General features: G+C 35.0%; 1 protein-coding gene across 2 annotated transcripts in view; it reads left to right on the plus strand.

The window, feature by feature from the left end:
- The window catches only part of RETREG1 (reticulophagy regulator 1), a 191,944-nt gene that overhangs the window by 66,307 nt on the left and 100,845 nt on the right, over positions 1-24,792 (plus strand). For both annotated transcript variants that reach the window (XM_007486834.3, XM_056824279.1), the window contains one exon: positions 3,490-3,520. In XM_007486834.3, the coding sequence (XP_007486896.1) occupies positions 3,490-3,520 (31 nt within the window). The remainder of the gene's footprint in view (positions 1-3,489; positions 3,521-24,792) is intronic.

Raw genomic sequence — 24,792 nt, forward strand, 5'->3', positions numbered from 1 at the left:
CAAATGTGGAGGAATATTTGAATCATGGTTTCAAAACTGTGAAGCATTTAATGGAAGAAATGATCATTTATTTTAAAAAGAATGAGTACAAAAACAATCTGGTTAATGAAAATGCATTATTAGTAAGTTAAAAAATCTGAAATTGTTGAAAATTGCTTTAACAAATTGAAATAGACACTGCTTAACTAGATTAAAAATTTTTAAGCTTATTTATTTAAAGCCCTGATCAAAACTTTCTCTTTATTGGGGGAATCCTACTTACCAATTTGTAAATCAGGAAGCCATCTTAGGTACATGAATACAAAACTATCCTGGGAAGATAACTATGTGTGGACTTTTGCTACTTACTAGATACCTTTGGTTAATAATTAGGAAAGAATTTGGCTTAGAACATTTTAATTCACTGTGTAGAAAATAGAAAATGGAAAAAATTGGAAAATGATTGTGGTAAAGTCTCCAATGTAAATCCTAAAATTGGCTTAGATGGGTCTCTGGTAGGATGTTGGGAGTCAAAGGACCTCAATTTTCATCCCTACCATTTTACTGCCTACTTGAACTTGGACAAGTGTTTTAATTTTTCTGAGCTTCATTTCTCTTAAATCAAGTAAGAGAACTGGACAAATCTCTAATGTCCTTTCCATCTATAAATCCTTAGGTTCTATGACTGTTGGATGGCATCCATCCTCATCTCCAACATGTCACCAGAGGATGTTTTGTGGAAGGGCATTCTACCTGATGGCATAGAGGCAACATGCTATAGTAGGAAGGACATTGGCCTCCAAGCTAGCTTTCAATTTGAACATTGAGCAAATGACAATGTCTCTGGACCTCAGTGTTCTTATTTTATATAGTGAAGAGTTTGGAACAAATGATCTTTAAGATCTTTTCAAGCTCTAACTCTTATGATCTTAAGTGACTTAATACCTCTGAGTACTTTTCCTTGTCTGTAAAATGACGATAATACTTATACTATCTACCTCACAGAGTTGTGAAGATTATAAATATGAGTGTGCTCATTTATAGGTCTCTGAAAAAACACTTCACATTAAGTTTAACTTGCATTATTAACATTTGATCTATTGTTTTTTTTTAAACCTCAAAATCAGCAAAACAAATCAAGCCCTAATTTGTAGCATATACTAATTTCTTAACTGTAAATGCATATGCTGAAAATTTATCATTTGGCTCTGAAGAGCCTTTATGAGCTGACTCCAGAACACTCCTGGTTGTAAATTGCTTTGTAACCAAAAAGAGCTATATAAATATCTGTATTTATGATATTGTAACAGCTGATGTCAGTTTCAAAGATTAGGCATCTGTCACCCATGAATTTACCCAAATCTCTTTTGGGTTCTATATTTTTATTTTTACTCCCCATCTTCTTGGGGACAGGAGTTAGCATTAAATTAATCACAGATTGTATTTAATGTTTTAATTTACTAAAAATAAAAATTTCATTTTAAAACTTTACCTTTTGTGTCTATACCTAATTTTATGCATTTCAGATTATCTGCTGTGAGAGATGATGATATGATTAATAAAAAAGTAAGCAAAATTATTAATGTTCTTACAGTAAAATTTTCAAATGTGAAAGTATCATGAACAATTCTAAATTATGTTAGAGAAGGGGCCAAAGAGGAATAAAGATGTATACTCTTTATGCTTTGAAAGGTCAATCTTCTGATCTGTGGTTATGAACCAGATTATATTAGTCAATCCCATTATTTTACTACCTTTTCCTTATTTGTATTTTGCTCTTTCAAGCTTCATAGGCAGCCTTTAAGAATTGCCTTTCTTGGATTTTATAGTCATGTCTTCATGATATGATGCATTTCATCCATAATTCCTTTTCTGTTTCCATTTCAAGATGTTTGTCCTAATTTTAAAAATCTGCCCTCATATGGGAACCCTTCCATCCCTTTGACCCCATTAGATGACATTCAGCTCAGTTACATATGTCTTGATTGCAAGGATCCTAACAGCACAGGCTATTCCAAGTACAAACACAGTGGTTTTGTACAATGGTAGAATAATGTTTTCTTTTTTGTTTTGTGGTATCTTTCCTAATTGCTACTGTCCCATGATTACAACATTTTATTGACCTTTTGAGTTTGGTGTCTTTAGGGAAATAGTCTACTATTATGTAATATGATTATAATAATCTAGACCACTCTTAAATTCCCTTCCTGAGTTAATAATCAATATAACTTTAGTAGGTCAATTTACTAATTTTTCTATATACTCAAAGTTTTTCATGTCATATTTAGACTTGAAGAATTCACTATAAAAAAACTTAAGAGCTTTTATATTTAGGCCAACTGGTGCATATCTCTTTAAATTCTGAAGCAAAAATAAAGAAACCTAGAATTGATTTTATTAGGTAGATGCAACTTAAAGGGCCTTCTGCATTACCAGGAACCGTCACTGCAGACATCTGAAAATGGTATTGCTGCTTCTTGATAAAAAGGGAAAAAAAAACCTTATTAGTCCTTGTGATAGTGACTTTTTTCAGTCTCCTCCTCTTATTGAAGGAAGACTTTTGCCCATAAAGTATCCTAGCCATCTAAATATCTCATAGAGACTCTCTACACAGCTAAATTAGCTACCTCAGAATCTGACCTCCTCTAATAAATTGGTTTTGAGTAGGAGCTAAATGAGACACTTAAGTCAGATTAAAATTAGTAAAAGAATTACTAAACCTTTGCATGAATCCAAAACATAATCATTTTCAATCTTACTCTGGTCCATATCCACAAATCAGAAGATTGATTTTTTAAAGCATTATTCCCCTTTGGCTATTTTGTCATATTTTGTAACTATTCATGTTAGTTTCACTCTGAAAATTTAATTGTAAGAACATAAAAATTACTAAATTTCCTTAAGAATTTTCGATATAAAATAAGGAGCAAATGAAAGTAAATATTTCATCTTATGGCTCTGTTACTATATTGTTACTATATTACAAGTTTATAATGGAACTTTTTCTTTTAAACTGAATTTGGGTTAAGTATGAGGTAGAGAAGCCACATAGGGAACTTCTGGTGTGGAAAATTCCCCCTTGGTTGCATGTAGGCAACTCATTTATAACTTATTATTGTTCTAGATTGTTGACTGGAGAACTGGGACATAAAGGAACTTGATTGTGGTCACAAAGATAGAATATGTCAGAATCAGTGCTTCAGCCTAGGACTGATTCTTAAGTCAGCTTTCCATCCATAATTCTACCCTGCTTCTCAGACAACTTGATAATCATCATTTATTTTTAAGTTCAAAACTTACCTGAGAAATCAGTTTTTAGTGAGTAAGTTTTAGATTTTTTGGAATGGTAATTTTTAGTGCAAAATTTTTAATGGGTAAGTTTTGGATTTTTTTTAGTTGTAAATTTCAAGTTGTTTGGAAAATGATTTAATTTTAATTTGTTTGGATGATTGCCTAAGAGAAAATGGTTAAAACAAAGTATTTGAGTTGAGTTTAATTTTTTTATTTCAGGTGCACAATTGTGGAGGAGCCTCAGTGAAAGGTAGGGGATTTCCTTTTTATCTCTCTGTCTAACATGGTAGTGAATTTCCAGATGCGGAATCTAGAGGAGAGCATCTGCCTCTGCCACAATCTCTCTGGTCCCTACACAGTTCAGGGTCCCAGTGACAGGGGACCCAGCTTCTATGGTGGTATCTAAAAGTGGACTGTGATTTAGAAACAGCATTATTAGGAGGATCATTCTAAGAAATAGGTTGCATCGTGAAATCCTTCCAGCAGTGGTTCTCTACATCTTTTTCTTGGAAAAACAGTCTGTACTGGTTAGCTAGTTGCTTAACTTGGCTAATTCAATTAGAACAGTGTGCTAATGAGGCCAGAAAGGCAAAATTGCTTAAAGCATATGTCCTAAAGATATTTTTATTTACATGTATAAAGAATAATACATGATTATTCATTCAGAAGAAAAAGGAATGGGGGGAATTTTTCAGGGAAAGAAATATTTCTTGCTTTTGTCCTCTAAATATGTTTGAGTGAGGGAAACTGGGAAAATGTGGAAATGAGTAGCAGCCAATTAAATATGGTATTAACATTTTCGGCACCTAATATGGTGGTTTCAGACGTTATAAATAAAACACTGACCATATACTTGGATTTATTTTGAAGTCTCTGCTTTAAATCCATCATTACTTATGCAAATCTATATTAATTTTACCCAATAGAATGTAAGCTCCTTGAAGGCAGCAACTATGTAATTTTTGTTGTGGTCTCTTCAAACTTTATACAATGTCATATATTGTAGGCACTTAATAAATGTATATATTTATAAAACTTCATTTTCTATCTTAATAACAACTCTAGGACATAGAAGGGCAAAGGCTAAATAAATGCCTAAATGGATTTAAGTGACTTGCCCAGGTCATATAGCTAGGAAGCATCTGATGCCACAGTTGAACCCAGGACCATCTCTATACCTGGCTCTTATCTACTGTACCATCTAGCATCCCCTTAACAAATATTTAGATTGAGTGTTACTTAGGTGTATATTAAATTGGATATATGTGTGGGGAGGGCTGTCTACACCCCTCTCCACATATATGTACTCAAATATATATATACACACATACATATTACATTGTATTAGTCAAAGTGGATATTGTGAAACTAGCATGCCATAATTAAGATAATACCATTTAAAATTTCATAGCAGTATATGGTCTTTGACTCGAGAAGGGGGGAATCTACCAGATTTCAATAGTTTTTTTTAAAAATTAAATAGTATTTTTAGATCTCTGCAAGAATATTCATTTGAAAAATGAAGAAAAAATTTTTATTCTGCCCCTTGTTGTTTTTTTCATTCATTTATGACCTATAACTAGCAAACAATGAGAAATAGTTTTGAAGTAAGTGTTAGGTAACAGCCCTGTTATATATGAACATATTTTGGTGGCTGACAGGGGAAGAAAAAGTGAATTTATATAAGGAAAACTGGTAACATCGATTTGAGAAAGAAACAAAATTTCAGATAATTTTTTTAACTTTTTAAAAATATTTTATATTTATATTTACTTAATTCCTCATGTATTCCTTCTCCTTACCCTTTCCCAGAGAGCCATCTCTCATTTAAAATGATGAGGAGAGAAACAGATACCTGAAGAACAGACAGAAAATTAGTCCTATTGTAACCAAAATGCCTGTCTATGAAAGGGGCAGTTTATAGTTGCTCCAAATTTTCCTCATGGTTTTCCAAGTATAGCTGCACATGATAATTAAGTTTAATGAGAAAAATCTGTTTCTGAGGAGCTCTGAGTAATATAAGATGCAGAGGATGATACTATCTGATAAAGGATCACAAAAACAGATTCCATCTGGATACTTCCTCTCAATAGATCAGTTCCCTGATCATTTTTCTTCCTTATTCTTTCCTAGAAAGAAATTTGGAGCATTTCTTTCTCTTACTAAAAATACTATTTGCTTCTAGGTGTACTCTTTAAAAATGTTATAATTATAACCTTCAGAGTTATAAGAATGAAGAAGAATGATTTGGGATTGCTCTTTAGAGATGACAAGCATATTTCACATTTTTGTCACAGTCTTACAGAATCTCTTTTGATCCTATGGGAAATAGCTTTATTCTGTGTTTTATTTGCCATTATATTATGTTCAAGTAAAAATATAAGAAATGTTAACTACAAGTGAATAATCAGAAGGGACTTTATAAGAGGAATTGTTTATATTCTCATGGGGAAGAGATGTCGAAAATGGTTCTTTTAGAATCCTAATGTCACAAGGGATGAAAGAATCAACTGAAATAGAAGACCCATAGTTTTGTCATGTTTTGAGGATGCTATTAGGAAAAAAAAAAAGAAAAGCAGAAGAGAGGAGAGAATAAATTAAGGGAAAATGAGAGAAAAATGGAGAGAATTTGTTAAGACACATAATTGGTAGGGAGCTAGATGGCCCAGTGGATAGAGAACCAGGCTTAGAGATGGGAGGTCCTAGGTTCAAATTTGGCCTCAGTTACTTCTTAGCTGTGTGACCCTGGGCAAGTCACTCAACCCTAAATTCCTAGCACTTACTGCTCTTCTGCCTTGGCACCAATACACAGTATTGATTCTAAGACAGAAGGTAAGGGTTTAAAAAAGAAGACAAATAATTGGATTTTATAAGTAGAACTATATGCATATTATGGAAGGAAGAATAGAGCAGCATCAATTGAATTGGTCAAGAGAGGGATGAACACACACACATACATATATACTAAAGAGTTTAGTGTAGAAATACATTCAACTCTACAGGATATAGATAAGGCAGGAATAAAGGAAAGGGAACTATGAGAGGGAGGGTAGATTCAGGGAGGAATTAGTCATAAACAAAAGAAATCTCACATCTTGAAAAAAGGATAGTAAAAAAAAAGCTTAAAAGGAAAAACTTAAAGGATAATAATTTGAAATAAGTAGAGACAGAGGAAACCATCCATTATAGAGAGGTGATGAATTTGGGATACAGAATGGGATATGTAGGGAATATGATATGAAAGAATTTATTTTTTTGATTGTGTATATTTGCTAAAATAAATTTATTTTTCCTTTTTTCCCAATGGAGTAGGGAGAGGAAAAGAAATAGGTTCTGTTAATTTTCTTAAAATAGAGTAGCAAAGGAGTACTACAAAGGTGAAATGTTCCATGCATCTTCAGATGAAGTCACCTTAGTATTAGTTTTACTTAACTGTTTTGTTTGGTTACAAATGACCTCCCACAAAAATGAGAGTAATCTGTAAATGTTTATAATGTGAAAACAAAGAACATCAATAAACCTTTTCCAAAAAATTATATTAACAACATTTAGTGGGAAGTCTGTATATGTACTCTGTAGTTTGTTGGAACTTTACTGTCATGCTCCCATGTTCAGGTCCTTTTTGTAACAGGTTAGAGAAAAAAATAGCCACCAAAATACATTCTTCTAAGTGTACTCCAATAGAACTATAATGATGGAAATTCATGTATAAATATTGCTGTTGAAATTAAGCATGATTTTTGTTATCCCCTTTTAATCTGAAAATTGAGTCACAATTTTATTTTTTAGTGTGAATCGCAATTACATTTTGACAGTAGCTAAAACTAGCATAAATTTTCTAGGAATGATGTTAGAATGAGAATTACAATTGAAAAAGAATTTGAAAATATAAAATATGTTTTAGCACATAGGGCAAGGATTTCTGATTTAGTAGTGGCATAAATACAACTATTAGATATGAAGAGGAATTTATTTTGAATTTGAGAATGCATTTTAATATATCTGTAAGTTGAATTTGTGTACTTGATGTGATTTGTATTGGATAATTGTCAAGAAGTATTTTTAAGTACCTTGGACCCAGTCTCATGAACTATTATGAAATGTTTGGTAAAGCCCATTTCCTCAATTTAGTCATCTTTTATTAAGCACTGATTATGTACAACATATTGTGCAAGTCTCTGGAAAATTAAGATGAAGACTTTTTTTAAGTTTTTGCCATCAAGATGCTTACATTATAAGGGATGTAAACTATGTATAAATAAGCCCGATTAAAGGTAACAATAATAACTAGTATTTATATCACAAATTAAGATTGCAAAACATGCTTACATATATTGTCTAAGTGATTCTCCCAGCATCGCCATGGAGTAGGTACTATTAATCATCCCCACTTTACAGATTAGGAAATTGAGATTGAAAGTCCAAGTGAATGAAGGAAAAATCCAGATTAAGTGTCCTGGGAAAATCTGAGGAGGGACAAAGACTTTATGGATATCAAGGAGTAGGTAGTTAGCATCTGAGTTGGAAGGGAGAGAATTTCAGCAGGCAGGTACAAATGAGGGAATGTGTTCCAGATTTGGAGGGAATGTGGGGTGTTAAGGGAGTGACTGGCTGTGGGAATGTGTGGAGAATCAATCAGAAAGTCAGTAAAGATTAAGTGCCTATTTCATTCCAGGTTTTGTCCTAAGTGCTGTGGGGATACAAAGAAAAGTTTAAGATACTACCTGCTTTCAGTTCACAATTTAATGGGGAAAATGAGTAAGGGAGATATGGAGGTCCTGATGAAGTCACATAGCTAGAGTGGGAAATGATCTCGGGAGGGGAGAGCTTCTTGCAGAATGATGAGTTTCTGGAGATGATGAAGGAAAGTACCCACATGGAAACTGACCCTGAAATAGTGAAAGATCTTGGCGGAGCTTTCCAGCATCTATCCTCTACCCTCTCTGATCAGAGAGAATGAAGGGCTTTAGGGGAAGGGGGTGCATAGGCAGTTTGAGTTTCTGAGTTAATTTCGTCTTGCAGAATCTTCCAGAGATGATGAAATCAGGAAGGTAGCCAGGTGGGAAATGGAGAGGGGAGATCAGTGCATTGTTTCCCCATTTGTCTGTAACATGGGTTATAGAAAGTGGATTTGTGTAGAATCTGGTTGGAAAGTTAGACTGAGAGCCTGCTCGTTGGAGGGTCATGAATGCCAGGCTACAGTGTTTATATTTTAAGAAAGAACTAGTGATAGGGAGCCTCTAAAGGATTGGATTAGCAAAGACATCGGCTCAAACCTTTACTTTAGAGAGATCATTTTGCCAGCTATGTGAAGGATGGATTGAAGAGGAGAGACTGAAGAGCTGGGAGATTATTTAGGACGCTGTTCGAGCAGTGTCAGCAAGAGGTGATGAGGGGATGAAATGGGATGATGACAGTGTGAGAGCAGATAAAGTGACATTCAAGAGAGATTATAGGAGAAGCCGACAGAATTGGCAACTGATGGGATGCTGGGGGCAGGGATGGATATGGAAGAGTCCAAGAGGATTCTGAGGTTTTGAGTATGTTTGACTGAGAGGATAGTGACGTGTCATCAACAGAAATAGGGAACCTGGGCGGAAGGGCAGGCTTGATGGGAGAAGATAAGTTCAGTTTTGTATATGCTGAGTTTGAGGTACCAACGGGACATCTAGTTGAGAGATGTAGGACTCTATAGAGTCTGGGGGCTAGATACGGATGGGGAGCCATCTGAATGTGGAGGCTCTTACTGAAAGCCATGTGAATGGATGAGATCACAATGAGAGAGAATATGTCGAGAGAAGAGAATAAAGCTGAAGACAGAGGCTTGAGGGAACATCCATATTTAGGGAGGTGACAAGAATACAAACCTTCAAAAGAGTCAGAGGAGTATTAATAGAGGCAGGAGCAAAATCAAGAGAAAGAACGTTCTCTACTTGTACAAAAATCAGCTTTTTTGTGGTGGCAAAGAATTGGAAATTGAGAGAATGTCCATCAATTGGGGAATGGCTAAACAAGCTGTGGTATATGATGGTGATGGAATACTATTGTGCCATAAGAAATGGTAAGCAAGATGATTTCAGAAAAAGCTGGAAAGATCTACATGAATTAATATAGAGTGAAAAAATAAATAGAACCAGGAGAGCACTATACACAATAACAGCAATATTATCAACTGAAAAACTTGGCTACTCTCAGCACATGCATTCTGACGGAATTATGACTGGGAATGCTATCCACCCTCAGAGAAAAAAATGGTGGAGTCAGAATACAGATCAAAGCATATTATCTTTTGCATCAGTTTATTTATGGTTTTGTATGAGTGTGCTCTTACAACAATGACCGATATGAAAGTGTATTTGGCATGATAATACATGTATGGCCCAGATCAAATTGCTTAGCATCTCCAGGAGCAGAGAGGGAAGGAAGGAAGGGAGAGAGGGAGATGGTTTGGATCTTATAATTGTGTAAAATGTATGTTGAAAATTATTACATGTAATTGGGAAAATAAAATATCTTTGAATATGAGAGAGAGATAGAGAGAGAACCTAGAAGAAACTGACCATTATTAGCTACAGAAATATCACAGAGGATAAAGAGGGAGAAAGGGGCATTGGATTTGGTGACTAAGATATTATTGGTAATTTGGGAGAAGACAGCTTGATTTAGAGTGCTAGGAATGGAAACCAGATTGTAGATAGAGGTTTGAAGTGTGAAGAAATGATAAGGAAATAGAAATAGTAAATGTAAAATATATTGTTTCTAGAAGTTTAGCAGTGAAAAGGATGAGAAATTATAGGATGATAGTTTGTGTAAGTCCTGCCAGGTTCTTCTATGGCAGAAGCCCTTTGAATCTAGGTCCAAGAATACAGTCTACTTATCCATGGATCAACCTAATTTAAGTGTGGATAGGTTTACCACCTAATGTTTGACTACTAGGTGCAATTTTTGGCTATGGCATGGTTTTAAAAAAAAGCTTGAAGAGATACTGATAGGACCAAGAGAAGATATATGCATATATCTTATTTATATACTCACAATACCTTTATATATATATAGATGTATATATATATACATCAATCTTTATATATTTGTAATATGTATGAGAGAATTTAAAGTTTATATATGTGTGCACATACATATACACACATGTGTGAACAGATGTTTCAAGGACAGTTATAGTTAGCAAAGAAGTAAGCTTACAAAGATTGAAGATGGAAAAGAGACAGGGAATGATTGATGGATCCAGGTCCTGGAGGACACTGAGAAGAGCACAAGGACACAAATATTGTAGTTATCCTTGGCAAGAAGGACCTTATCCTCTGAGACTGCAAAGAAAAAGGGGGGAGAGCATGTCTGAGGACACAGAGGATAGTGAGGGAAATTGTGACAGACAGAAAAGTAGGAAGGAAGTTCATCTTCTGAGAATCTGGCTAGATGAAAAGGGCTAGAATGGAAATGACAGATAAGATCATTTGAGAGTCCCTTTGGGGAGTGTGAAAATAGCCAACCAAAGACCTTTTTCTTTTATCAGAATGGATTGCTTTGTAGTAGTGAGAGCTCTGTTGGTTTTAGGTATCCTAAATTGTGGTGGATCCAATTGGCACAGTTTTGTGAACTATTCCAGAACTGCCTGGATGGAGATGGATTTGAGTGACCCAGATTAGAGAGTTGTAGGATAGAAATGCTAGAAAAATAAAAGAGTGTGCAACTAGGTAGCACAGTGGAGAGAGTACCAGGCCTGTGAGTGGGAGGATCTAGGTTCAAATATGGCCCCAGACACTTACTAGCTGTGTGACCCCTGAGCAAGTCATTTTAGTCCTGTTGTTGGTCTAGCCTTTGCTTTTCCAAGTTGTTACTAAAATAGAAAGTTGGGGTTAAAAAAAAAAGATAAAAGAGTAAGGGATTCGAGAGTACAGTTAAGTCATCATCATTGACCATGTGCTTATTGTGGTGGTAACTGACAGATCATTAGTGATTTAGAGGAGCATCTGGTCCAAGCTTGGGAAAACTACCCCTGGAGAAATGGGTAGAAGAGAATGGTTTGCTCCAATGGTCATGAAAGTGTGCTTAGAGCTTGTTCTGATATCAGAGACACAAAGCTCATCCTGGGTCATCACCAGGCATCCTGGCTTTTGTCCTGCCTCTGAACTTCAATGATTCTGGAAGAGAGGAAGCTGATGACTTTGGACAACACTGCCTCACTTCAAATCAGTTTTCTTGCAAGTTAAGACGTCACCCTCTGATGCCGTTGGTCCTCTTCAAAATGAGGATGAACAACAGCTTTGTGCCAGGTTTCACGTTAATTGTAGGAGATAAAAAAGGTAAAAGGAATTCCTTTTAAGGAGCTCACATTTTAAAGGAGGAGAAAATGTTTCTACACATACAGTGTAGTTACAGAATAGATGGAAGGTAATTTGATAGAGGAAGGCATTAGTAGCTGGGAGAACTGGGAATCTCTTCTTACAGAAGAGTGGACTTAAGTTGAGCTGTGAAGGAAGCCAGAGAAACCAAGACATGAGAAAAAAGAGCATTCCAAGCCTGGGGGACAGATGTTGTACAGGTACAGAGGATGGAGTGGGATGTTTAAAAAAAATTCCAAGTAGGAAACCATAGTTACTTTGTCTTGTTGCAATGGAAACTTTTAGGATTGTCAAGACTGTGAAGGAAGGGAAGAGACATAAAGGTAGACAAGGAATGAGCAGCGATGCTAGAGGTTGCAGTAAAGATGAGCACCTGTTTCAGGATAATTGTGAGAGGTACAAGGACAGGAGATTGAAATTTCCACTCCTACCAGATAGTCTTGAAGACTGAGCAGTTCCAGGTGGTGGTGAGGTTAGAAGGTCAGTGACCACTTTTGTGGATAGCTGATGGAAAACCATCTTTCATTCCACACTTTACTTGCTTGCACCACCTTTTTCAGTTCTTTGTTGAGCTTTTGGGATGTGAAGTAAGAGGATAAAGTGACACAAGCATCATATAACACATTACTGAAGTTACCCAAGGATGGTTAGAGAGCTTGGAGAGGAAGACATTCAGTCAGATGCTTATGTTATTGAAGAAGGTGGGAGAATGACCCTAGAGAAAGGTAGATAAGCAGCAAAAAATGAAGTTCTTGACAGATTTTAAGACTCTCAAAGAAGCAGAATTTGTTGAACGATGCTAGCAGAGCAGGGATCTTAGGAGAGCAATGGAAACAAGTATTATGTTGAGTCCTTCTTCCTCAGTCTTTTCCTTTTTTCCTTCTCTGAGTATCTAAATTATCCAATAAAAGGAGACTTGAGATACTAACCAGCCTTAGTCAATCTTTTGAAAAGAAACAACCCAGTCATATTAGCAACATAAACTAAATCAAGGAAAATATTCTAAAACTTTTTTCTAGTGGAACTTTTTAAATTTAATGATATAAATGAACCATATGCTGTGGTTATATAAAGAAAAAAATTAATTAGTGATTGATCTTATTATAATTAGGAGGTGGTAACTTCATAGAATATCAACACTGATCATTAGGTTCTTTTTTAAAATTTAAGTTTATTTAATGAATTAATTTAGAATACTTTTCCATGGTTACATGATTCATGTTCTTTCCCTCCCTTCTTCCCACCCCCCTCCCGTAGCCAACAAACAATTCCTCTAGGTTTTACATGTGTCATTTGGTCAGTAAGTTCTGGTTCTCAGTTTTGCATATTCTTATACTTGATTTTGTCAGTTCATCCAGAGGTGGTGAGAATCCAAGATACTGATTCATAATAACCAAACTCATAAGAGATTAACATATGAATTGGAATGCTGATTTGTTAATTTACTTTGAGAACTAGTACTGGCATGTGAACTGTAGTACTTGTGTTGACTGGCTATACTATGTTGTCTTTCTAGCAAAATATTCTCTTAGGAAATAAAATTAATATCATAAGGGAATTGAATGATCTTAAGGGATAACATCCTCAAGCTATGATAGACGTACTATTTATATCATTGTAGGAATATACCTGCCAAACAAATCAGATACTTATTTCTGCTACCAGGTCACACCAGAATAGAATTGGAGACACACTAACAATTTCTTGCTTTCTACCTCTAATTTTTCTAGACTCCCAGCAGATTGCTATACTTTTGTTTGCATTGGTCATGAACAAGTTATAATTTCTATGGTTATCATCCCTATTAGAATAGATGATCTCTTAAATCCGATTCAGCTATAAAACCTGTTTGCACTCATAAGATTTCAAGATAAATTATCTTGTTGAATGACTCTCAAAGTACTTAATACCCATAACTATGTCCCTTAGGTATCTTTCTTTTCATATTAATTTTTATGATGAGAATTTTAAATTCTGTTCTATTCTCATAAAAGTCTCAAGAGATAAAATCAAAACACTCATTCTTTGATTTCATTTTTGATTCAGTATGATTTTCATAATACTTCTGACATTTTGCAAGAAAAGTGTCATAGATACATTTAAGTCTGAATTATATGCCCTGTGTGCTATATGAAATGAGCATTTTAGGCATCTTAGTTCTCAGTTGTCTGCCTCTCAGAAATCACCCACCAACTTGGCCATAATTGGAAACTCTCTTAGTGACGTTAGCTGAGAATCTTGGCCTTAAATAATCAAGGTTTTCCAAATACTGACCTCATTTGAGCTGGGCCATGTTTCAATTGAGATCTCTTGGGGAGTTAAGGTTGACATATTTAGTCAACATTAATCTTATTAAAAAGATATAGATTGCATTTTGGACCATTCATTCAACTTTCAGAGTTTTAGAAGTAAGTGAATTGCCATTTCAGGGCTTTACTTTATTTCATGTTTTGTAGGTCTGTCATTTATTATGTTGGAAAATGGTTTAGTAGATTAGATTCTTTAAAAATACATTTGTACTTCGAATTTACAACTTAATTTATAGAAAATAAGTGATTATAAAACACTAATTTATTTGGGTGCATGATTTTTGTAGAAATGAAAAGTTTCTTTTAAAAGCATATAGTATAGTTGTATTCTATTTTACCAAATTCTGAAAATCAAAGTTTTATCAAAAATTCTAAAAATGTTGATACTTTATAAGATGATAATAGAGGAAATCTGTTAGATTAGATTATGCTCAAGTCATTGGAATATTTTTTGATGGTGTTGTTAGAAATACAAGTCAGATAACTTTCATATATAGAATACATTTGTATAATTGATCTTTATGTTTGGAATATTAGTGTAACATGACCTTGGTTCTCAGTATGTGTGCTGAGTACTGTTCTGCCTGACCTATTTTTATGAATGATAGGCAGCAAACACAGAAGGTTATAGTAGTCTTTTCCAAAGTGGCCTGCCTGTAGAGCCTAGTTGTAATGCTAATTTTAAGATTTCTTTAGGCAGCTTAGTTTCATGCAGGTTCTTTCTTCTAGTGTCTACACATAGTATGTGCTGAAAATGGTAATATTATTATTTTTTTCTTTGAATATAAGATTAATATGACTGGTTTGGTTTAAAGCCCTTGGGTACATACCCAAAATTATAAAACTTCTAGTTTTGAAATTGTCTTTTGCTTGGTCACTTTGCCCCCCTCCCCCTTAACTTTAGGTTAAACTAAAAAGAAAAAAAATTCTCCAAAAACATCCCTTTGCCCAATCATGACTTTAATCATTATCAATGTTTTTGGTTTTCTTTTTATGATGAATGATAGGCTTTTCCCCTTCAATCACTGATAGTTTCTTAGCTTTAGCACATAATAGTAGAATCTTGAATATAAATGTGTTATTTTAAAATTTGGTATTTAACATTTTTGGCCAAGCTGTTTGGAGTTTTCAATCGAAATTCCAGGGACCCAAAGGTTGGATTATGGAGAATGGATTCACCATTTTCTGATGAAAGTTTGGCTTTTTAATGGCATATCAAGATCAGGAAATGGTGATAACTAATACCACCTTTCATTTCAGATATGAAGATGAGGGATGGGGGGGAGGGGAGGATCCCAGCATGCTAAAGGTTCAGGCAATTAATGGACCCTGAGGTAGAAAATATCCCTAGAGAAAAAGAATTTGTTCCAGCTGATAATCCAGAATGGTAATCAGACTGTTGTTCTGTATGTAAATCAAAAGTGAGACCACTTTGGTCATTAAATTTGAGAGGGCTAGGTAATGCCATGAAACTCAGTTTGGAGGTATAGACTAAAAGCACAGGAAGGTTGGTATAGGATATCAATTAACACCAAGAAGTATTTGTGAATAAGCTTCTCACACAAAGCCTCTGATCAAAATAGAATCCTTTTTATGGCAGTGGCATCCTAGCCATATTTGCCTTTCCCTCTGTTGCATCCAGGCCACCTTAAGCTGACCCATTTAAGTAGCATACTAAAATATGAAGATGCTTGCCCTCTCCAAAGACTCCAAAGACATTTGGAGTACTCCTCCATCCATTGGTTAAAGCTTTTCATAGCTAGTACTTTTGGTACAGTAATTGTTCTTATCTTCTAGGAGGGTGGCATAATTTTGCCTTTGTAAGCTGCTTGGAAATCATCATCATAGTTTGAGAATGTTTCAGGAAGTATGGAGTAAGATATCCTTGGGTTATAAACCTCAACTCCTGAGCCCCATCCCCCCCTTAAATAGAAGATGAAACTTTAAGATTATAACGTTGAGTACAGTCAATTAGCAAGAACAATCAACAAGTATTTATTAAATATCTACTGTGTGCCAGGTGCTGTGGATACAAGTACAAAGAATGAAATAATTCCCATTCTAAGGAAACAAATTCATTAGGCACCCTCAATTTGTATCTTAGGATCTTAGGATAATCTTAGGATTATCCTTGTATAATTAAAAATGAGAATAATTTCCATGGGAGCATAACTGTATCTGACATTCATAGTTATAAAACCTGCATGGCTCCTGATTTGGGAAATGGAAACCTATAATTCCTATATTTGATATTCACAAGAAAACTGTATAGACATATACTGGCAGGAATCTAAATGTTGTATGGTTCCCCCTGGTTATCCTCAGGGTTTTAATACCTGACTTTGGTTCAGTTTCCTCTTGTTCACGCATGTGGGTCCCTGGCAACTGAATGTCTTCCTTTTTAGATGTTTCAGGATTAATCATATGCCCTCCTTTCCTAATGAGAATAATAATCAATCATCTAAAATAGAAAGTAACTTGATATACCAAGAAAGCATTAAATCTTTCAAGTTCAGTCATCATCCCAAGAGATGTCCGCCATGTTCCTGACTTCTACCTCACAGCTGATGAGGACCCGGATCCTTTGCTTCTGCCTCCTGGTGCCATGATCTGGGCAACAGATGGGGGTGTTAGACTTGCTCATCAGATGAACACAAAAGATGCTGTGTCTTAGTGTTTGGGTTGCCATTGCCATTTGCCTTGCAGATCACTGAGAAAGAAGATTTGGCTGCTGTTAGGAATTGGACAGCATGGGATCTTCCCAGGCTCTGGAAGGGAGGACCTGACCACACTGAGTTCCAGGGACAAAACTATTACAGTGCCCTGGTGTCAAAGATGTGGGGAGGGATCATTCTTTAGTGTCTTAAATGCTAACATGGAATGGCACGGAAAGAAAACCCAGAGGAAATTCTTCCCAGTACTCTTATTAAAAATCTCTGCACACCTCCTGGGACACGTACTGTGTAAATAATTTGTAAGATTTAAAGGGGTTTATAACAATAAGGAGTAAACAGCATTAAATGCTAAATTAAAATTAAAAGTGTTGAAAGAGTTAGTCCTAGTTGACCAGTGAGTGAACTACTGAGGAAAACCAGGCTCAGTTATACCTTTTGCTTTAAAACTCTCACATTAAATATAAGTATTTTTCCAAATGCTGTGGAAAACACCAATTTTTGCCTTGTCAAATTATATACCTTCATGATAAAGTGATATTATTGGCATTGTATTAAACTGAGGTAAAAATGCTTAAAACTTATTTTATGATGATAATTTTCATGTGGAGCTGCAGTGATCTAATACTCATCAGTCAATCAACAAGTATTTATCAAGTACTCACTATATGCCAAGTGATGAAGATACAAGTTCAAAGAATGAAACAGTCTCTCCTCCAAAAGGAGCTTTTGTTCCAATAGAAATAGTAAGTATAGAGGAGGCAGGTAGGAGGTTCAGTGGATTGAGAGTCAGGCAGACGAGGTCCTGGGTTCAAATGTGGCCTCAGATATTTCCTAGCTGTGTGACTTTGAGCAATTGCCTAGCCCTTACCACAGTATTGATTCTAGGATTCTATGATTCTATGACAGAAAATAAGGGTTTTAAAGAATAATAAGTATACATGTAATTGCATACAGCAAAAACACAAGTGAAAAATGAATATGTACAAAAGAGTTAAACACAAGGAAGTTTGGGAGAGAATCTTTCATTTGGAAGACTATGTTAATATTAGATGAAAAACTTGCTTTTATAAGTTATTCTTTAGTTGATTCAAATTATACTGGAAGATAAGCTTATACTTGTCTTAAAAAGCTGAGATATGCATAGGATAGAGTGAGTTACTCTTATGGTCACAAATTTTAATGCTAATTAGGACATCTCTTGCTTTCAGTAGAATACATACAGAATTAATTATTTAATATGAAAAGCACCATAAAAAGACTAAATTTTAGGCATGCAGCAGAGTCTTTCAAAGTAAGAGGTTTTGCATTTATGCAGAGTTTTGTATGAAAAAAAGACAAATCAGTACCTAAGAGTGTTCATTCTAAAGAAAGAAACACCACCATCTGAATTCAACATGGATATTCTGGTGAATAGAAAGAATATTTCTAGAGTAAATTTGTTGATTTGGGTGGGAGGAGAGGGAGAAGGAGGGAAAATGACCTTTAGAATTCATCTATATTTTGAGATAGGGATTAGATTTAGATGACTTTAAAGATCTTTTCCATCTCGGTGATTATGTGATTATGCATTAGCAAATTTTTTCATTAGTGATGAATCTTCTATGTTCAGTAGTATATCAGCTTCCTCGGTTCTCAAGTCTAAAATGCCATTCATTTCAAGCAGATTGCAGATTTTAGAATTAGAAGGAACCAGAGTGGTCCAGAAGCTTGCAGTCTTACTTTGGAGCCCACCATTCTACTCAAAATATTCTGTTCAAGATTCCCATGTTATCTCATAACTGCTACATTTGGAAAACTTTTCTCAGTTCTTTTCCACCATGATCATGTCTTTGTGGCATTAATGAACTAGGTGTTCTCACCTGCCTGGGTTTCCATTGTTTAACCTTCTCCTGGTTCTTCTTTACCTGTCCGATGTCTCTTCAGTTTCCTTTGCTGGATCATGCTCTCTCCTCCATCCTGGTTAAAAGGACTTCCAGAATATAGCTCCAGTCTTTTTTTCCCCTAGTCTTATCTTATATTCATCTCCTTCCCTCATGGGATCATGCTATGTTCCCACAAAATTTTATTACTGTTTCCTGAATTCAGCATTCTTCCTCCTGCCATCATATTTACAAACATGATCCCTTATACCTGGAATGCTCTCCTTCTTCTTTGCACCTTTCAGAATTGTTCTTTAAGGCTACCTTCCTGTGAAGGCTTTCCTGATCCTCCCAAATGTTTGAAGTATCTTGTATTTACTTGTTTATTTTCTGTATTGACCCCAGAAGAATGCAAGCTCATTGACAGAGGAATACTTTCATTCTTGTCTTTGTATTATACAGTATACTTAGGTACCAAAGCCTTGTACATAGTAGGTACTTAAATTTTGAATTGACTTTACTGGAAACCTTTCATTTTATGGACAAATAAACCGATGTCCATAGAGGTGGAATAACTTGCTTGAAGGCACACAATAAATGACAGATCCAAAACTCAAAAACCAGACCTTTTTAGTCTTTTAACTCCAATATTTCAGTATTCTCTCATCTACACCATTTGTCTAGATAGAATCACTTCCAGATTTAAACAATGATCCTATGATTCTCCTCCAGATAACATTCAGAGATACCAAAGGAAAGCTATTCTATATGTGTGTTTGGCTATGGACATCTTTATCATTATTGTTATTTTAAATATTGTGGTTCCCAGATATCTGCTGTAGTAACCTAGATTGACATCATTAGTTCAGGAGCTTCTTTCTCCTTCTTTTGGTGCTTCTCCTTCATTACATAATTAAACAAATTCAGCACAGGTCCTCGTGAGCCTGCCTTTGTTATCAAGTAGCCATACAGAAACATGAGGGAAAAAAAGTACAGCCTTGATTGTGATCGCCCTAACTGGCCTTTGGGGTTACAATAAAATTATATTTATCATTCAGATCAGCCTTCCTCCTTCTAAGAGTACCCAAAACTATTTACAGAAATTTTTAATTTTATAACTTTCAAATAGTTGTCAGTAGATTTGTGAGATTATCAGAGAAGGTTACCTTCTAATGGTACCCATCCACCTTCTCATCTGGCGTAACTTCTGTCCATGCCTTCTTATAAGCCTCCACAGGAATTCCTGCAATGTGTCAGGGTCTTTGTTTTAGTTCTCCTAATGTTGCATGTATCTAATGGATCCATGGATCATGAATAGTGTCTACTTGTTATAGTAATAAAAATGATAATAACTAAATTTATATAGAGCTTATTATGTGCCAGGCAGTATGCTGAGCTCTTTTTATTTGTTTTTGATCTTCAACAGTCCTGGGAAATAGGTACTATTGTTACTGCCCCTTTTTCTACAGATGAGGATACTGAGGCAAATAGAATTTATTTCCATACATCTCAGATATTCTTTACCCTCTCCACACCATAGAAGGCATTATCTGACAAATATACATATACATATATACACATATAATATATATACATAGAGAGAGAGAGAGAAATAGAAAGAGATAGAATATTTCTTGTGTTTCCATTTTTCAGTTCATTCTCTGTAGGTGAACATTCACATTCTTTTAAATATTACATCTATAATTTTATGTAATATTCTCTTGGTTCTACTCAGTTCACTTCATTATAACATGTAGTTCTTTCCAAGTTAAAAAATTAAATTAATTTGTTTATAATTTCTTCTGGCATAATAGTATTCCATCACAATCATATACCACAATGTGTTTAGCTATTCCTGAATTGATGGACATTCCCTCAATTGACAGTTCTTTGCACCACAAAGAGATTATAAATAATTTGGAGTACGTACGTTCTTTTTCCTTTTTCTCTGATCTCCCTAGGAAATAGACCGAGCAGTAATCTTGCTGGATCTAAGGGTATACAGTTTTATAACACTCTGGGCCAAATTCTAAATTGCTCTCCAAAATGGTTTGATCAGTTCATAGTTCTACCAACAGTGTGTTAGTATTAAGCTCTTTATAATTATTCTTTCATTTGATCTTCAACAGTCCTGGGAAATAGGTACTATTGTTACTGCCCCTTTTTCTACAGATGAGGATACTGAGGCAAACATGTTAAGTGACACACAGCAGGTGTCAGTAGATAGATTTGAACTCAGGTTTTCCTGATTTCAGGTACGCTATCTACTACACCATTTAACTTAACTCATGCTCTGCCTTCACATGAGTACTCTTCCTCCTTTTTTCTTGTTGATGATATCTTTTATCTGATTAGTTTATCCATTTCAAAGGCCACTGAATGCTATAGCTTATTTTTGCTTAACATGGTTCTCTCTGTTGCTCTTTGAGTGACCTGAAATTTTGATTACTTATGAGATTTTGGAATTTTACATTTTTTTAATAATTTTTTAAAAATTACAATTTTACATTACAGCCATTTACATAAATTAACTAAAACTAAGTTAACCAAGCTCATTGCATTAGAAGTCTTGATTTAATGAGTATAATAAATTAGTGACTAGTAAGAATAATTTATAATTAAAATATCAAAGCATCAACTTAAGCAATGCTTGGCTTCAGCCTGCAATACAATTATACTGTTCTATAAATATTTCAGCTGCTTCAAAAGCTTTCTACTTAAACTATTTAACATGTTACATTTTCTCATCAGTATTAAAAAGACTAAATTGTTTGTGCTAAAAGTGTGTGGATCTTGAAAGCCAAATTTAATGAGACTTTATTTTTATTGTAAAAATAAGTATTTTATAGGCTGGAATAAGGTATCTTGAAAACTTTTTGTATTCTCGTGTTAAACCAATCATTTCAGTTGTCCTTTGAATGAGATTTAAATATCTGAAAAAAAAAAGATATTTTTATGTTGTTGGAACTTGGCATGTTGGCCATAGATTCTGTGAAGAAGAAAATATCTGTTTGATTAGGTGTCATAGGAATTGGAACTGGCATGTGGCACCTATATTTAGATTATATATTTAAGCAGAAGTACATATTTGCAGATCCATAAGGAATAAAACCTATAGACTGCTCGGTTTGCTTCCTACACAGGAGAAAGGAACCATATGACTAATTTGTTTTTAATATTACAACAAAAATTCTAAGTTGTGTTGGTTGTCCTTCATTGTTTTCCAAGAGGACCATGATATCATGGGGGACTTGTACATGAACTGGATTTAAGAGAGGCAGAGAGGTGCACAAAGTCTCCAGCCCCACTTTTTCTTTCAGAGTCATCGAAGTCCAGTGGCCAGACAGAACTCAGGACACCTGGTGATGCCTGGGATGCTGTGGATGACCTTGATGTCTTTTTTTTTTCTAATTCTATAAATTTTTTTCTAATTCTATAAAAAAGTTTCTTGGTAATTTGATAGGTACAGTAGTGAGATTTAAAACCCAGATTCTCCAAATGTAAATCTAAATATCTTTCTGTTACACTGAACCTCCATGTATGTCAACCTTCTAAACCTTCTAAACAAAATTCTTTAAGACTTGATTGCTGAAATGATGTTTTTTTTGATCTTGTATGTTGTATATCTTTGATGTAATTTGAAATCACCATAATAGCAAAATGATTTTTAATTTTAAAAAGTTCCTAAAATAGACTAAATCCTGGGCTCATGCTAAGAAGATGCAGAAATGAATGAGGCAATTTCTGTCCTCAACCTGCTTTCTGGAATAAATCATCTTATCACCATTTCTGTTTGGTGTGCAGAACGGCCACTTTGTAGGCGGACATATGGAAGAACATTAATGGGAGGTGAATCAGCTCAGATAATTTGGAGCCTTAGTGATACAACTGGGCTGGGAGCCCACGCTGTCTAGACTCCTCCCTCACATGTTAACATTCATTCCTGAATGTGCTCTAAATGTAACTCTGAGCTTTCTAATACAGTTTCATTCAGAATAAGATATAAGATCCCACATACCCCTAAAACTGTGGCTAATGAACTGTTAACTAATAATATGCTCTAATAAAACAAGAAGGAACATTAGAGATCTTATCTAACCCCCTTAGGGGACAGATGACCCAAGAAAAATTTTAATGTTAATTTCCATTTCTTCCTTTCCTTGTGGGCCTTCTGAGTCTCACCACTTCTACATTTCTGACCCAGCTAGAAAAAGGATATAGTCCCTAAGCCATTCATTTGGGTAGAAAGAACCTATGCTTCACTAGTATAATCTTTTTAGATCCCTTTTATTGCTAGGTCACTTTTACCTCACTGATTACTCACTGATTATCTGCTATCTGCATTAGTAGTGTATTAGCAGGGCAGCTGGGTGGTACAGTGGATAGAGCACCAGACCTGGAATCTGAAGGATGTTTTTAAATCTGGTCCCAGACACTTCCTATCCATGTGGCCCTGGGCAAGTCACTTTATGGTGTGTCTAGCCCTTGCCCTTCTTAGAATTGTTATTAGGATAGAAGGTAAGAAAATTTTAAAATGGTGTTTTTTTTTTTAATGGGGAGATACAGAAGACATAATTGCACAAAAATTTTGTTGGGAATTTAGTTTTGTGTCAGAAAACATAAAAGCTAATTTTAACTTGAATTTAAAGGTTCCTTGTTCATAGAACAAACTCGGTGTAACCCTTGTAGGATATCTGCTTTTAATTAACTGGATCCTAATGTGCTTTGCCAGGTAGAAACAGTTAAAAAATGAACTGAACCAAAAAAAAATTGCATCACTCAGTTGCTCCCTTCTCTGAGCTTACAGATGAGAGCACTGGGCTCTAACATTTTTGATCTAACATTTTTGATCCCATCAGTAAAAATTTTTGAGCATGTATGGGCAACATTTTTAACTTATTTTTACATCCTATATGTGTACTACTGTACTGATAAGTAGAAATATTACAAAAATTTATCCTAAAATTAAATCAAGATGAGATACAAATAAAGTAATATTTTACTCTAGAGTCAATAGGGAGAATCATTAGAGTTTATTGGACAGGAGAGTAACATGGTCATATCTGATAAGGAAAATTTTAGGTAGCTGAATGGAGGATAGGTTGGAGAAAGCAGACAGTGGAGACAGGGAAAAGCTTAGCAGGAGGCTATTTCAGGAGTCTAGATGAGAAATAATGAAGACCAGAACTAGGATGGTTACTGTTTGAGGAAAGAGAAAGGGAATAGATGAGGGAGGTGATGTACAGGTAGAAATAGCAGATGATTTGACAGTTTGTCAGATAAATGGGGTAAAGGGAATGTGAAGAGTCAGATGATGCTGAGGTTTTGAGCCTGAGTGTTTAGAAGAATGGTGGTATCTTTGACATTAAGAGGGAAGTTTGGAGAAGGGATAGGTTTGAGGGGAAAGATAACGGAAGGAAATCATTGATTATATGTCACTACTCATCTACATCTGCATGTGTGTATGTATGTGTGTATGTAGAGGACAACTATTGTAAAAATTAAAAACTCAATAATAAAAAATTATAGTTTAGGAGATTTATTAAAAATCATTAAAAATCAAGGAATAAAGAGGATACAAAATAAAAATCTCATGCCCATGGCTGATCAGCCAGTTCAAACACCCACCTTCCACCACAAAACTCGGGGCTGGAAGTAAAGAGGTGGGACCTTCCATGTCCCCACCTAATATCCCCTATCTCTAGGAAGTACGTAATGACAGTAAGTCAGAGGGCTCCTGGGAAATGTAGTTCTTTTTTTAGGGTAATGGATTTTCAATTATACACTATTCACTGATCACTTTTCCAGAGCACAGAGCTTGTCCTTCAAGGTTTCATGGAGTGGACATAGTGGGGCAGGTGAGGATTCGTCCTATTTATGGTTGTCTACACATGCACCTATTCTAGTTTGCAATGGTGAGGGGAGGAAGTAAGAGAATATTAGGAGATAGAAGTAATTGTGTCTGTGTTAGAGATAGGTTTTATGACTGGCCATCAAAGAGAGGGTACAATGTTACTCATCTTCTCCTTCTCCTTTTAACTCATAGTATACCTGGGAGTCAGGTCATGGTCCCCAAAAGAGTCATGACTGGTTATCTAAAAGCACTAAGTTTGGTGTCATATTTATATTAAAACTGAATTGAATCCATTGTAAAATAGGAAAAAGGAAGATTAGATTCTTTTGTTTTCTTCAACAACATGTTTATTTTGTGAGCAATTCAGAATGTTTTATCTCACATTGGACAGGCTGAAACTGACCTTATTTTTTGGATATTCTATAATATCTACAATATTGGGTAAAAATACTTTTCAGTCATGTA

The sequence above is a fragment of the Monodelphis domestica genome, chromosome 3 (genome assembly GCF_027887165.1).
Source record: "Monodelphis domestica isolate mMonDom1 chromosome 3, mMonDom1.pri, whole genome shotgun sequence".
NCBI lineage: Eukaryota > Metazoa > Chordata > Mammalia > Didelphimorphia > Didelphidae > Monodelphis > Monodelphis domestica.